The 15,525-nt window shown below is 38.6% G+C and overlaps 1 protein-coding gene across 1 annotated transcript in view; it reads right to left on the bottom strand.

The window, feature by feature from the left end:
- The window catches only part of SNAP91 (synaptosome associated protein 91), a 63,923-nt gene that overhangs the window by 8,715 nt on the left and 39,683 nt on the right, over positions 1-15,525 (bottom strand). Inside the window, exons 17-25 of the mRNA XM_021546040.2 lie at positions 9,795-9,902; positions 9,017-9,277; positions 8,732-8,809; positions 8,555-8,626; positions 8,001-8,084; positions 7,138-7,221; positions 3,617-3,754; positions 2,192-2,341; positions 809-839 (exon numbers count right to left, since the gene is read on the bottom strand). Of these exons, the coding sequence (XP_021401715.2) occupies positions 809-839; positions 2,192-2,341; positions 3,617-3,754; positions 7,138-7,221; positions 8,001-8,084; positions 8,555-8,626; positions 8,732-8,809; positions 9,017-9,277; positions 9,795-9,902 (1,006 nt within the window). The remainder of the gene's footprint in view (positions 1-808; positions 840-2,191; positions 2,342-3,616; positions 3,755-7,137; positions 7,222-8,000; positions 8,085-8,554; positions 8,627-8,731; positions 8,810-9,016; positions 9,278-9,794; positions 9,903-15,525) is intronic.

The raw sequence follows: 15,525 nt of genomic DNA, 5'->3' as shown, positions 1-15,525 counted from the left end.
TTTGAAAGGCCATTTCAGTGCTGGAAGTCTTGCTCAGACAGCTGAAGAAGAAAAGCATTCAGTTCTGCAAAAAGTTGATAGATACAAGAGAAACAAATCATTCATAGAATAAAAGGGCTGCTGAAAAACCAGGTTTTGTTACAGGCTGCTCTACCCAGAATAAAATACGCCATTAGAACAAAGTAGATTGAAGGAAGTCACATTTTGAGGCTAAACCTCATGATGTGTTTGTACATATCCCTCCCATCATCTCCACAGAGGAATAAAACATTTTGAAGTCTTGCATAAAGAGGAAGGCTCAGGGCATAAGCAAGAAGTTAGATTAGGAAGATAAAAAATAAACGCAATGTTATAAGTATTTCTTTTTGCAAAAAGAAGCTTATCGCTGCATGGAATGAACCTCTTTTCTATTTTGGAAGTATTTCAATGCCTACACAGTAAGTACATCCAGTATCTGTAAAACTGTAAATAAACTATTACATATTAGCATAGATTACTGAGGGGAGCTATACAAATATATATTACCTGGATTATTTGTTCATTATAAACTATTTGGAAATCAGCTATCCAACATGAAGACAATAATTTACGGAAAAAATATTTCTAACATTCAGATTAAAGACAGTAATTTTGTAAGTTATATCAGGAACATTGAACCTGTACAGAATGGAATACTTCAGAATTTTCCTGGATAGGGAGGTCAGGGCATATAAGCAATTCATTGTTATTTAATAAACACTGAAATAGATGTAGTGCTTTACAGCAGAGTAGAAAACTTCCTTTTACCTTTAAGCAAAGTTGAACTTACTTTTTAGAAGTAGTACCAGAAATTCCAAGATCTGAAAATTATAAAAAAAGAAGGAAATAAAAAAGAAACCACATGTTTGGAAAATTGAAGCATGTCAAAGCAACAGGTTACATTTCATTGCATTAGGGCCTATCAAGAAAAAATAACTTTTGGCTGTCTTCATTTAGACAGCATCAGAGGACTGGCCACGTCTACCTATTCTTCAGGACAAACATCTGAGAAACCCTGCAGATGTCTTGCACTTGAGAAAGTAATTTTTGCTTCAAAAGCAAACCACAGTAAATATATGTAGGCCAAAAAGTTCTAAGCTATTTAAGAGCACCCAACTATTTACCATGAATGGCAAGACTAGTTTCTGCTCCTCATTACACATGCAGAAATAAAAAGCTGTACTGTACATACACATAAATGTGGACATTGCCTGTAAGTTTGCACTGTTTTACCTGCTCTGTCATACATAGAAACTCCAAATAGTTTCTTTAATTACCCTTTGGAAGAAGTCTTAAGTTAAATTTTAAAGAGTACTCTTCTCACAGGATCATTTTAAGTCCTATAATTCAGAAATTGCTGTTTGATTTTCTCCTCCAAACTTGGATATAGCAGATGACTTGCAGAAGACATTTCAAGGGATTAAGAGTCTTGTTGACTTCTAGGCACAGTATTTTCCCCCACATCTAACAGTCATGTCTGCATCATAAGATCAGTTACATCTTTGTTGTGGTGTGTTTACATATACTAAGGGAGTATACATTTTATCCAACTTCAGCAGGATTACACCTTAGCCTAGGTGAGCTTCTGTTAGGTTTTTTTGAGGGGGCTGCAGCTACTGATCTCTAATTACAAAGGCTCTAGCCCTTTTTTTTACTAGGGGAAAGTACATATTTAAGTTTAGCATTTTAAGAATGCTTGGCACGTTCTCTGCCCTGAAAGAAGGCCTGCTCTTGAGTGCACTCATCATTCCACTGTTACTCCTTCTCTCATTAAACATGAAGTCAGCTACTTGTGTCCACCAGCTTTGCTGCTTAAACTGCCATCAGACACTTTGGACAATTTTCACCTTTCCACCTATTACAGAGGGGCACATCCATTAAGAGTCTGATGTTCCTCTGAAACGTAGCTGGGATGATCAGACATTAAAAATCACACCTACCAAACAAATGCCATTATTTGACTCAGATCCTGGGCTCCAAGAAGGACAAACCTAGACTAAGTGAATCAGCTATCTGAACCAAGCCTTATTCCTGCTGATAGCTTCCCCAGTTTCCACAGCAGAACAGGAGGACACTGAAGCGAGCTAGAATAGACAGGTAGTTGCTCCATGGAAAAGCAACATGCATGCTTAAAATCAACATGCACTACTTAAAACCAAAATTTGTCACTTACTGCCTACTAAGTTTGCAAGAGATGAATCAAGATCACTTCCAAGGCCTTTGCTCGCTGCAGCAGCAGGGACTGTTGCTGTGGCTGCAGGTGCTACAGGTTGACCAGAAGGAACCATAGTTGGCATAAGAAGATCACCTAAGCCATCAAACACTGGAAGTGAAAGGAAAGTGAGTTAGAACAGCAGCTGTGATCAAAAATGCACTGCCTGCTACTCTGCTGTTGCTCAACGATTATAGCACAGACAGCCACACCACAACTCTTACCAAAACACCATTTGACATTAAAAGTAATGCCAACAAGGGCATGCATGTCATTTTACTAGACACTGAATGTACAGTAATCCTCAAAAAACTATACCAATGAAAACTAATATGAGAAGACATGCCTAAAAGGGATTTAATTGGAGCATTGAATCTACATAGATACAGCACCACTTCCACATGACACTATTTTTCTTACAACCATCCTTACAGAGATGTCAGATACACACACATTTGTCAGGAGATATTCATTTAAAAGTTTTTAAAATGAACATCTTGCTGCAAACACCAGTCAGAATTACTGTGGCAAGGGCAGTTTTATACCTTGACATCTCACAGCAACAGGATTGGCAGTCTCAAGATGTTACTATTCACTTGCAAGCAGCAGGGAATCAGGAAAACCTATTAACATCTTATGAGATCAGAAGGAACCAGAACCATTTTCCTTAGTCCAGTCATCTAACTCAGAAGTACATTTTTTAGATCCCTTGAAGTCAAACTGCTTGGTACATCTCATGCCTGAGTTCTATCTTCTGATCTGTATTTGAGGTACATGCTAATGTTAAGTCAACAGGGAGGGGTAGCATGTGCACTGGCAAGCAACCAAATAACCAAGCAGCAGTACTATTTCCATCTTTTTTTCTTGTACGGTTGTAGAACTCACCAATTTTAAGTTTGTAGCAAGGACCCAGCATGAAAAATATAGAATGGAAGAGATGCAAACAAAATGATAGCAGTGATAAAAGTTTAAGCTTATAGTCAGGCAAAGAACTCTAGGGCAGTTTCTGTTGTGTGTACCCTCAGGTGCCATGCAGGCTCCAGAGCACCATCAGAAGCAGAAGCAGAAGAGGGCATGATTTGCCTGTATACTTGATTTACAGAGTAGAGTTTTCCCAGTTTGTGTAATTTCTGATTCATGCTATCAAGCACATGCAAGGATGATGTATACACTAGTTTGTTTTTTACTGACATGGTAGAATAAAAAATGGGTAGAGAGAGCTCTTGGTAACACACCAGCCTTATCACCACCCTGAGGTTCTTCCAGTAAGAAAGAAAAATGAGGTCACTGATATTGCTTGTACTCAGAGCCTAAATATGGTGTCATAAACTTATCTACCACACAAAACATATTCAAAAATTCACAGGAAGAAACCCTGTAGCTCACCTGATGCATCAAATGAACTGCCAGTTGTTGGAGCTGTTGTCCCAAAAGCTGCATCAAAGTTAGGCTGCAGTAATCCAGTTTGAGCTGGAGTGACTGGGGATGGAGATGGAGAGGGAGCAATAAAGGAACCTCCAAAGCCTTTAAAAAACACATAAGAGAGGTGAGGACATTAGAGTTAGCTTTGTTAGACTGTGTTTACCAAAACCTCATTCTATAGAGGGTGGAATAATAAAGACAATTCTTACTAGACCATTTTAAAATAAAGAATATTTCAGCAGTCTATGTGAGCTTCCCTATGTTTATTAGGCCTACTTCAGTATAATGGAACCAAGAGGCTCTCATAACCTAAATCCTAACCCACAGCAAGTCTCCTGCTCACAGTAGCTAACCCTGAATATGAAAAAACACACTGGCATCAGAGATCTGCCCTCATCTCGCCACAGTTTGTTCTTGACATGAGTTTGTCATGGAATAATATAGGTTGGAAGGGATCTCTGGAGGTCAGCCAGCCACACATCCTGTTTAAAGTCAGTCTAATCAAATCAAGTTGCCCAGATATTTGCCTTAGCACCTCCAAGAGGAGCTCTTACTGGCTCTCTGGGTGGCCTGTTTTCATATCAGACCATTACAGTATTTAATGAGTTTCCCACACACATTTCCTTTTTTCACTATCTTTGTGCATTTCCAAGAAGAACCTCCTCTGCATACTCCTGTGAGTTTAGACATCTATAAGCATCTTTGGCCTTTTCAAGGCAGAATGAGCCCAGTTCAGCCTCTTTGCTTATGTCATATGCACAAGTCACCATCTCTGTGGCTCTCTGCTGAGCTCACTCTGGTATGCTCCACATCAAGAGATTCTCTAATACATTCCAGACTACCCATGCCCAGCTGCATTCCCTATCTCCCTTCCAAAACGTACTATGGCGGTTCCAGTCGCCCTAGTGCCAGAGCTTGTCATAGTGATGCTTTCTCCAGATGCCTAGAAGAGGCTTCCTCTACTTGCCTCTTCTAGGTGGTCTGCAGCAGAGACCTGCTAAAACACTAGATCATCACCTGCCCACTTGCCCAAGGCAAAGCTCTGTGCATTAAACTATCTACACAAAAGTACTAATCTCCACAGAACCAGATCAGAAGCAGGTTGAACAGATCCAGGGATGACAAATACACTGCAGCAATTCCTAAAGGGGAGCCATCTAAAGAGGCTGTCTTTCCACATCCTGAGGGAGAACAAGGAGCCTGGCAGAAAGGATGAGCCAATATCCTTTAATAAGATTCTGTTTAGAAAGTTCTGTAAGCTTTTGCAAAGCCCCATAAAGTGTCTGTTTTTCCAGCTACAGAAGAAAGGACTCCCCAGCTGCTGATTTGTATCATCACTGGTTTTAATCTGATGGCTTTTTGACTTGTGCAATTTAAGAGGAACACCAGGCACAGGAGCCATAAAAATTCTTTAAAGAACCAAGTTCCTAGGTGTCTAGAGATTGCACAAGACCCCTGGAAAGCCTGAGTTAGATGTGTTGTCTGGACACCTCCAACTGCCTGATTTTGAGGTTGCTTTTACACAGTCAGGTAAAATTTCATATAACAAGATGTTATTTGCATACATACTAGGGCATACAAGCACACAGTTTAATTGGATAGAAAGATCTAGAAGGGAAAATGGCTAGAATGCTTTATTTATCAGCATAATTCTTATTTTGTCTGTGAAAGGCTTAGGGTAGGAAAAAATTGATTCAAAATTTCCCAAGCAAGCCAAGAAAGGGCAGGAACTCATTTGACAGCAGAACATATAAGACAATTATGAATAGTAAGTATACTCATAACATTATGTATATAAACACTTAGTACAATCAAACACTCATAAACCATGAAGGACAAGCCTTCACCCATGATATGAACTCCAGACACTCTTAAATTTAAAACTGGATTACACTGCAGGCTATACATCTGCCATTATCTAGAGTGAACAAATGCTTAGCAATATGCTGCAATGTTTATAGACTCCCTCTGTCTGCCAAAAAAAAAAATCAAATCTACTTGGAGCCCTTTGGAATGTATATTCAAAACATAAATAAAATAAATTTTTAAAAACCATCTATTCACCTCAACTGCTTCAGGCCTGCTTAAGTATTTAGACTTAGAACATCCCTTTTATAATTTAGGTTTTGATTTAATGCAACTCATCAGATTCAGAGTGCACATTGCTGAGGTTTAAAGCCATCTGGAGCACAATTCCTGCTTGTATTTAAGTTTAGTTACGGATAATGACAAAATATTTTGTACTGTAATGTTTGCATAAGGAGAATTAGCTTCTGTCCAACAACCTCATTGCAGCTGAAAGTCTCCTGATAGTACATGTAACTGCAAAATACAATCATGTTCCAGAATCTATTAGTTAAAACTTGATCAATGGCCCTAAGCCATCTAAAAACTAATACAAAGACCTGTTGAAGCAATATGAAAAAAAAAAGTAGTCTTCCACCTTAAAATCTGAAGCAGTCTGTCCTAAAGCTTTAGCATGTGTTTACACATTATGTCCCAATTTAAGAATCTGGCTTGCTGATTGAGAATGGATGTATGCCTTACTATAATCTAGACAACTTCTTCCTTCCTGTGGCCCAGCTAGACAATGTCCACACTTTGAGAAGGTACTTGAAAATGTAGTCATAACTACCCACCAATTCTACAAATTGTGGTGGTTTTGGCTGGGGAAGCATTAATTTAAATCATGACACAAATTCCCCTTTCAGAAACATAGGGGAATTTAAGACAAGTCTTCTACAAACCAGAAGTGCATGTGTTGGGATTTTGCCCTCTACAAACTTCAAACTGGGATGGGGACAAGTCACACTATTTAACTCAGCCACTACAATACATGGTATAGCACGAATTTTGGAGAGTAGTACACAAAGAATTAAGCTGAAGCTGCTTACCTGCAGGATGCAGACTAAAATAATAAAGTTATCCAACCTTTGATAGAGGGTGTGCCAGTGATGAGAGAACTCATCTCACCCAGTATAAGGGGAGGGTCTCTATCACTTTCTGTCCTTGTGCTCAGAAAACCATGCTCTTATCATCCCACTCTCCTTGGCTAAATGCAAGACTGCTACCAAGCCACTCGTTCAAACTACTAACATTTAGGTGCTCAACCCAATTAAGAAACCAAATTGAATGAACTCAAAGTTTAATTCGCAGTAAGGAACAAGAAGCATAGACTGAAATATTGCTTAACTTTAATACTGCTACTGCCAAAGAAACTTTATGGAGACACTCATACTCAGTGAACAGTACAGAAAAATAAGGCTGTGTGGGAGGTAGGAAAACAAAGAGCAAGGAAAGAAGATAATCTAGGAAGTTAGCTTATATTTCAGTATATTGCTTCCATTATAAGTCACTCTAGTTTTAATTAAAACATCTAAAGTACTAAGAAATCTTTTGAGTTACACCCGAAGAATATAAAAAATTGCAAACACCATTTCTTAGGATTGCTCTAAAGTAACAAGTTTTTAGAAGTTCTTTATTACCAGCAAGTAGGTCTGCAGAAGCTGAGGAACTAGAAGCAGCCTGGGTAGTGGGCTGGGGTTCAGAAGCACTACTTCCAAAAGCATCTAAAGGGAATTCCAGAAAGCATCAAGAGAAAGTGAGGCATTCAATATTAAATACATAAATTCATCACTTATCAAAAGATGATGAAAGAATAGCCACTTAATACATCAGAAGAAGAAAATGAAACTGCTTGGCCATCCTTATTGCAGAGCAGTACCATGGATGCAAAGTTCAGGTGGAAAAAAGGATGTACAACAAACCAGTACTTGAAAGAAATCTCCTTTATTTGGACCTCTTCTCAGATACAAATCACAGCATTCAAGATGACAAGATGAATGCATGAAATATTTTTCAAGGAATATCTTACTAATGTTTGAAATTCACTGCTTCTAAGCACCACTTCTGTTCTTCAACGTGCCTACAGTTCATTGTGTCCATCCTAATTTCCACCTTGTCAAATTCTGTGATTCAGATATACCCATTTGGAGACAAGTCACCCTCAAAACTTCAGCTGCTTTGAGAAACGGAACTGAGAGGAAACAGCATGACCATGGAGATTAGCAAAGAAGAAAAAGGACAGAGCAGAATTTCACTGAACATCTGAAGAAGAGCCACACATGCACTGACGGGACAGAATGGCAAGTGTCGTGACAACAGAAGGACCACACCGACAGCTTATTTGCAGTTCGTTATGGTGCAAGTTTAAGAACCACAGGTGCCAGACTCAGCCCTAAGGACACACAGAAAAGCTGAGAAGGGGAAACCCACAGTTTTAGCAAAGCAAAGGTAATTGAAATGAAGTGATTTAACTCTGAAGTGGTGAGGAAACAAAAATACCCACCACCAAATAGGTCAATCACACCTGAAGAATCCACCTTTGCTGGAGAGGCAGCGGGTAGAGGAGAGGGGGCTGCAAATGCATCCACTGCAGTAAGCATAGGATAAATAATATTTAGTATCAGCAAGGCAACAGTGATAGCTAAATATTTCAAAGCCATATGGGCTAACCAACAGTTAGTACCAGAGGTTTGGTAAATTCAGATAATAGTCTCCAGAACTGCAAACAGAAAGTGTTACATTTCTCACACAGCAACTGAAAACCACAGTACTTTAAAGAAAACATTGCTTATTAAGCATTTTCTTATGCTTAGAGGAGGATTTGTTCTCTCAACAACCACATCACTTACTTACTGAACTTGCGTCAGCCACTCCATGATTTGCATCTTCAGCAAGTGCACATCTTGTGACCAAAGAAGCAAACCCAAAACTTAATATTTCTTGATATTTTAGTTTAAAGATGCAAATTGGCAGTAAGTTGATTTTTTTTTTTTTAACTTTTGGAAAAAATCCAAACCCAGGAAGTCTGCGGAATGTCCTGTGAAAACAAGCACTCACCAGATAAAAGATCACCAGTGAGAGAACTCTCAGGCACAGGAGAAGCTCCAGGTTGTGGAGATGAAAATGTATCTTCCAGAAATGAAAAAAAGAACAAAAAGTTTAGTGTCATTCAAATCAGTTTACACCATTGCACAGCCTCAAAGCAGCAGAGTATGGGAAGAATTCTCTCTTTACCTGTACCAAAGAGATCTATGCTAGGAGTAGCATCAGGTTTAGGTGCTGCAGGTGCATCAGGAGCAGACTCAAATAAATCTAAGGCCAAGAACACAACACATCTTTAACTCATTTTTGAAAGGCAGGACTGAAAACAGAAGTTTCCAATTTTGCACATCATATTTGAAATTAATAGGCTCTCTGGTTTGAAAGCCTAGCACACGACACGCATGCAACAACGAATTGTTCATTTGGTACTCCTGACAGATCAATCCACCAGAATCAAAGAGTTAAAAACAAAATTACCACCAAATATATCTAGAGCAGGAGGAGCGGAGGTGGTGGCGGTAGCAGAAGTGGTGGCAGTAGTGGTGGTAGTGGCAGTAGCTGTAGTAGCAGTAGCAGCAGCAGCAACAGCAGCAGCTGGAGAAGGAGTTGTTGCAGGAACTGGAGTGGCTGCACTAGTTGTAGGGGTAACTACAGGAACAGCAGTCTCTGTTGGCTTCATAGCAAAGAGGTCCAGCTCAGGAGCAGCCTCTGCATTACCTTCGGATGGGGCAAAGGGGTCTTGTAAAAAGGAGAGGGGAAATATATGTGTATGCATACTTCGGATCAGTGAGGGAGGAAGTCAAGAACAAAGCAACTGTAGGCAATGCACATACTGCAAATACACGCACACACACAGAGGAGGTCGCTCTAACATCTAACTTATGCAGACATGTTACTTCAGTTTTTTTCTAAAATAAAGACTGTCTAAAAGGCTGAGCAGTCTAGTTACTAGAGGGGAGAACTTTCAAAGGTTCTTTGACATGGCCAAAAAACCAAATATGACAAGGGACTATCCAGGCTTACAACTCAGCACTGACAGAACTGATCATTACCACTACCAAAGAAACACAAAGTCCCTGGGACTCAGAAACGAGCAGTTTTGTTAAGCATGCTCTTCAGTCTAAAGTTTGTTTTTACCAATTCCAAACAGTATGAAATTTTCAGAAAAACACACTGCCATGTAGTTTAAACAAAAAAAAAAACCAAAACTAAAACAAAAACCAGCAAAAAAAGAGACTAATGACATAAAACCCACCATTTCCTGAACATGCATCAAGAGCTGCTGCTACAGGGGTTGGGGTAGCTGGTGCTGCTGCCCCTTCAGCTGCTGCAGGGGCTTCCCCAGGAGAAGCTGCAAAGGCATCTTGGGTGCAGTTTAAGAACAGAAATTAAAAAAAAAAAAGGAATAAAGAGAAGAAAAATATAGTAAAAGAACCAAGTTAAATTGCACAGGTAGATCCCCTTATACAACATGAATGTAATTACTCCAACAGCAAGACAACTCATGCAGCGCAAAACGCTTTGTCTCTCCCCCAACCCCACACAAGCAGGTTCTAGACAGGGTTTGCAGATGGAGCTTCTTGGGTTGCCCACAATAAGCACAGTGAGTATAAAAGAAGGCATTATTCTCATTGTATAAGGGTTCAGAGCAGCATGCTCCTGTACTACCCAAAGTTAACTAATTAACAAATTTAGCTTAAGAGCAGATATTAACAACTTGCATGCTCAAAGCCTGTATTACATGTGATTAATCTGCAACTGTAAGTTTACTTGCATAGTGCTTTGCACTGTTATGAATAACAATCCAGTTACTCCGGTAGATATTTGCATCTACCATTTCTAGTCTTTGAGCCAAGTCAGTCATGCAACATCTGAAAAATTGAACTTACTTGTTTCTTAACAGTATTCCAACTGGATCTTTCTGAAGCCATAACGTGATGCATAGGTTATATTTACTCAGCTTGCTTCAAACAGATCAAGATTGTTCATCTTAACTAATGGCTGGCCAGCCATAACCTGTCTTTTGTTTTGATCTTTCAGGATCACTTCTAGGCCAATCAGCCAAGTTGGAGAAAGTGACTAGTTTGGGGTTTTGAAATGACTTGCTCATTAGTTTTTTTTTGTTGCTGTTTTTGGGTTTTTTTTAAAATTTTTTTTGTTTGCCACTTGCTCTTTGACTATTTTTTTCCTTTTTGTTTGCCAGTTCCTAAGTGGCATGCTAACATTTCAAGCTATGAACAGCATTATTTCTAAGCTTAAACCAGCATTTGTGCTCTTAATTCTATGAAGTAGTCCTAATGGACAGTGCCATTTGGACTACCCTCATAGGCAAGCATTTTATCTACAAAAAAAGACTGCACAATAAGGAGTAAATACTTCAAGATGCTTGTAAAGGACATTTTTCTACTGCTACAAAAATTAGCAAGTTAAAAAAATCATTTGGGGAATACTGCAATTGCACTGTCAAAGTAGCACAGGAAAAAGCTTAACATGCTTTAACTTGAACGTCAATTTTAAAATGAAAACAACCATTTTAAAAACAAATTCGTGCCAGGAAATCTAAAAAGCTCAAAAGAACATGCATCAAAACTTCAACAGAAGAGAAGAAAGCCCACTGGTCTTGTACAATAGAATTAAAATGAGTTAGTAGCAAAAAAGGCCTGCTAATAAACCATTTCAAATATAATTCTATTTTTCAAGTAACAGGGTTGTTCAAGAACAAAACTGGATGGCAGTTGTCCAAGTAAAAACATTAGAATGAGTCAAACATCCCAGTGTTGTATGTGTGCCAGACACTGGCAGGCACCATATGGAAGGAATTCAGCACAGAACTCCACTGGAGGGTTTTGCATCATCCTGTTTGAGATGATGTTTTGTGTAACATCATGTGTGTTCACTTTTGCACTACAGGGCCAGCTTTCAGATGAAGGGGAACCCTGGGCTCTTTCAAAAAAACATATTTATGCTCACACAAACTTGTAGGCCAACAGCACAGACATTAGTCAACCCTACTAATAATTATTTCCCAGAATGAAAGGATAGACTCCGGATAACATTTAAGGCAGAAATTCAGAATGTATAGAGGCTAGTCACTAGTTCTATGTTGGGATCACTTCAGCCTCAGAGTGATACCTATTCCTGTCCAGATTTAGGCTATTGAACTTCCATGTAACAGTCGCAGATATTCAGGTGGGCATAAGTTCCTTCCAGCCCACAGATGCAAGGAAACAGTTTGGCACCAGCTTTATTTCTTTATTTTTTACTGACACTTCTGAGTAAGGTTCTTGCCAAGCACTGTAAGTTTTTTTTACCATCAGACTTGGGTTAAATGGCAGGTCGGATAAACACCTAAGTTCATACTAGAATCTAAATGAAAAATGTCATAGTAAAAACTTGGAATATTAATTAGTCTGATTAATTCAAGAAATCTATATGAACATAGAGACACATGAACCTGAATAGGTGATCCTACAACTCACAGCTTAAACCAAGGGCTTGCCATTGGGTTTTTCTTAAGTTAATGCTTATTAAGTTCTTTTCAAAAGGCTCTGCTGCTCCAACACAATTGCCCTCTGCTAAAATCTAGCATAACATGCAAAAATTGATACAATTACATCTGCATATTTTATTATTAATAAAAAGGACAGATTCCTTTTTTTCTTCCTCTATATTGGTGTAGTAATGCTAAATTTGGACATTCATCAGCGTAAGATATTTTTCTCCCTTTAAAGAAGTTACTGTATTCTTTATATTTTTCCATCTCCTGTCTAAAAAATGAATTTAGCTTTTGACTTCCAGAATCAAGTAACATATGGTCGTCACTTGATTTTCTTGACATCCTGAAAACTTAACAAGATGTTGCTGAAACCTTTGCAAGTTCACACTGCATGGAACATCTACTAGAAGTGACAGGTATGTATTATGTACTGCATTACACTTGAATGCATAAATATAGTTCTTACTGAAGTAATGTGCAAACAAGGGACTTTCAAATTTGTTAAACACTGAAGTAGTGCTTCAATAGATCTTGTCTGCAGCAAAATAAGTGTTCCTGCATAGTGATCCCTCACCTCATGAATTTGGGCTTTATCTGATGCCATGGCATCAATACATGACAAATTTACTCACACAAATAACACAACTGATTTATAATCATTAATGTATTATGAAACATGTGAAACAATCCTGTAGAAGTCACAAGTAGAGGAAAGATTATAGAACTGAAGTGTACACAATAAACTGTTTCCAGAGTTTTTTCCCTCTTCAGTCACCCTTCATTACTTTTTGACATAGAAACCTGACCTGAGTTATAAAGAAATATTTCACTATGCTCAGAGCTAGGAAATAATAATAATTATTCAAAGTGTTGTTTGTTTGGTATTTATTAACTAAGCACTAGCTTGCTATACCAGCATGTACCAGCATAAGGGACACTAATTAGCCCTTAACTGCCAAAAGTCTTCACCACTTTGCCTGTAGTTTCTTTACAGGAAGACCATAGTTCTGCCTACTTACAATTCAGTGCCTAATGCCTAATAACTGACATTTGCACAGTGTCTGCCATGACTTTTTACTTGCACTGATTACAGAGTAATCCCACAACAAAATGTAACTCAAGTGCACAATACACGTGTCCAAAAATACTGTGCCCAAATTCTATTACTGAGTGGCATATCAAAGTATTTTGCCTTTCTTCTACCTTTGCATTTCTCTTTCACAGGAATGATTCCAGCTGCACTTTGAAAACAGCCTCTTTTTATTTATCTTTGAAACACGATTAGGAGTTCCTCAAGTTGGCCCAGGTCACTGAAAGTTTGCCTCTTAATGAGATGGAGTTCTTAAAAAAAGCTATGCTGGATCAATCCTGTGTGTCTCATCTGCTTTCCAATACCACATTAGCAATGAACACATAATGCAGAGCTTATCTCTCAAAGACAAAGCCCAGTCCTAGGCAGCACGCAGGCTCCTATCAGCTGAAGCATCAGCCATACAGTGCAGTCAACAGTTATTCCAAAGCCTCTTCTACTGCTTCTTCCTTCAGCTTGGCTACCTTTTCCCTGCAGCTTTCAGCTTCTCTCCCTACACAGATTCTCCTTGAACTCTTTACATTCTCTCTCCTGATGTCACTGCTCCTGTACCTACACGTCACCACAAGAAATCATGTGAAGCAAAAAAGCCCTGGCAAGCTGCAAGAAGTTAAGGTGACCTTGAAGACTCTATCTCCAATAGACTTCAAAGGTGAAATACCTACTCAAAAGGATTAAGTGTAAGCATGTCTAGCATCAAAAACACTAGAGAGTAGCAGTGTCTGCCCAAAAAACAATCTCTTCTAGCACTGGACACAGTCTTAAGGTAATAAGGAATGTTAGCATATGATACTAGAATATACTTGCACCACAGCCTTCAGGAAAAAAATAAACAAATGAAAAAAAAAACCATGAGCAGAGAGATGGAAGTTCAATACAGACTCACAGATCTTAAAAGGGTCTGTCCACTGGGTGTCTTGAAGGCACTGCAAAAGTATCTTTACTGCTGAGTGTGTTTGGAGATTTTTTTTATTGAGAACTAGAGGTTTTCTGCTATCATAAATAATACAACCATGCTTCACTCTGAAGCGTTCCAGGAAAAAAAAAATCAATATGCATCTAATATATAATCCACTGGAGATTTATTGCATTTGAGTGACAAAATACATTTTCTTTAAAGGAAGAGATTAAGTCACAGAAGTCCACATACTGCAAGAGTGATATTCTTTCCACACTGAAGGGTGAAGCTCTACTTCTTAACATATGTCACTAAGTTATCTAATAATCACCTGTATCTCTAGAAATGAAACACATCCTAGTTTCTGCTTGACAAGCCTGAAAGCAGGCACATGATTTGGTAGTTGCTGTTTTTTCTAGGCACAGAGTAGTGGAAAAGTAGGAAAAAACAACTGCATCTTGTTGCTGCAGTACTGGAAGAGTAAGTACAGGTAGTTGTTTTTCTAATCCTGTTTCAAGTTTACAGTGATTTCAATCCATTTAACTATTCTTTTGTTTTTCCAAAAAGTCATATACTTATTACTAAATTAATGACTAAATTACCAAGATAAATAAATTAATAATGCAATTTGAAGGTGTTGTATCCAAGACTGGCTAGACCTCAGTGCTTACATACCATAAGTTGCACACCCTATGCATCTGCAGGGTTATTAATGAGCACAGGCTTCTGCAACAAGCTCCTGAGAGCAACCAACATCAGACTCTCTCTCACTCCTAGTGGCATTCAGAACCTTGCCATGACAATTCAGAAGATGCTTCTCAACTGGCTGATCTTGTAGCATTTGGATTATTATTGATCTCCTATAAAAGGAGGGGTAAGCAGCAAGTAGCAGCTGTATTCCTTTCTTACGGTTTTTCAGCACTTTACAGGAGCATATTTTTGTGCTGTCTGTTGAAGCCAGTCCTAAAAAGCCTTCTCTTCTAACTGGGAATTTTCAGTCTTAAGGAAACACTTTGTAGTCAAACTGCTTATGTGTGCTCTGGCACTCCTGTCAGTAGAAGTGATAGGTAAACAGACCTCACAGAGAAGATACTGGAATTCAGTCTTAATAGCAAATAAGTTATTACTTATTCCTGACATCCCCTGTCACGCTGGAAGTATGCATGAGAGAAAACTAGAAAAGAACAGTGGTCAGGTGATCTTACACACAGATTGTAAACGACAAAGTTTCTCCATTACTGAGCTGGTATAGGGTTCAAAAAAATGTACTTTCTGGCATGCTGTTGGGAAGCCTCCTGCTCCACACGAGTACCAAGAAAACTGACAACATACAGTGGGAAATGTTTTCTTACTCAAGTGGATAGCAGATAACAATAGAAACTGAATGAGCACAACTAAACTCTAAGAATATTTCTCCTTTTTTTCTTTACATATTATTGTTTGCATAGTTGACATTTAGTCCAAATTCATCACCCCTTCAATTTACTGCAAATACTTTTAAA

This window comes from Lonchura striata, chromosome 3, assembly GCF_046129695.1.
Source record: "Lonchura striata isolate bLonStr1 chromosome 3, bLonStr1.mat, whole genome shotgun sequence".
Lineage (NCBI taxonomy): Eukaryota > Metazoa > Chordata > Aves > Passeriformes > Estrildidae > Lonchura > Lonchura striata.
The sequence above is the reverse complement of the archived record's forward strand: the minus strand, read 5'-3'. Positions and strand labels throughout refer to the sequence as shown.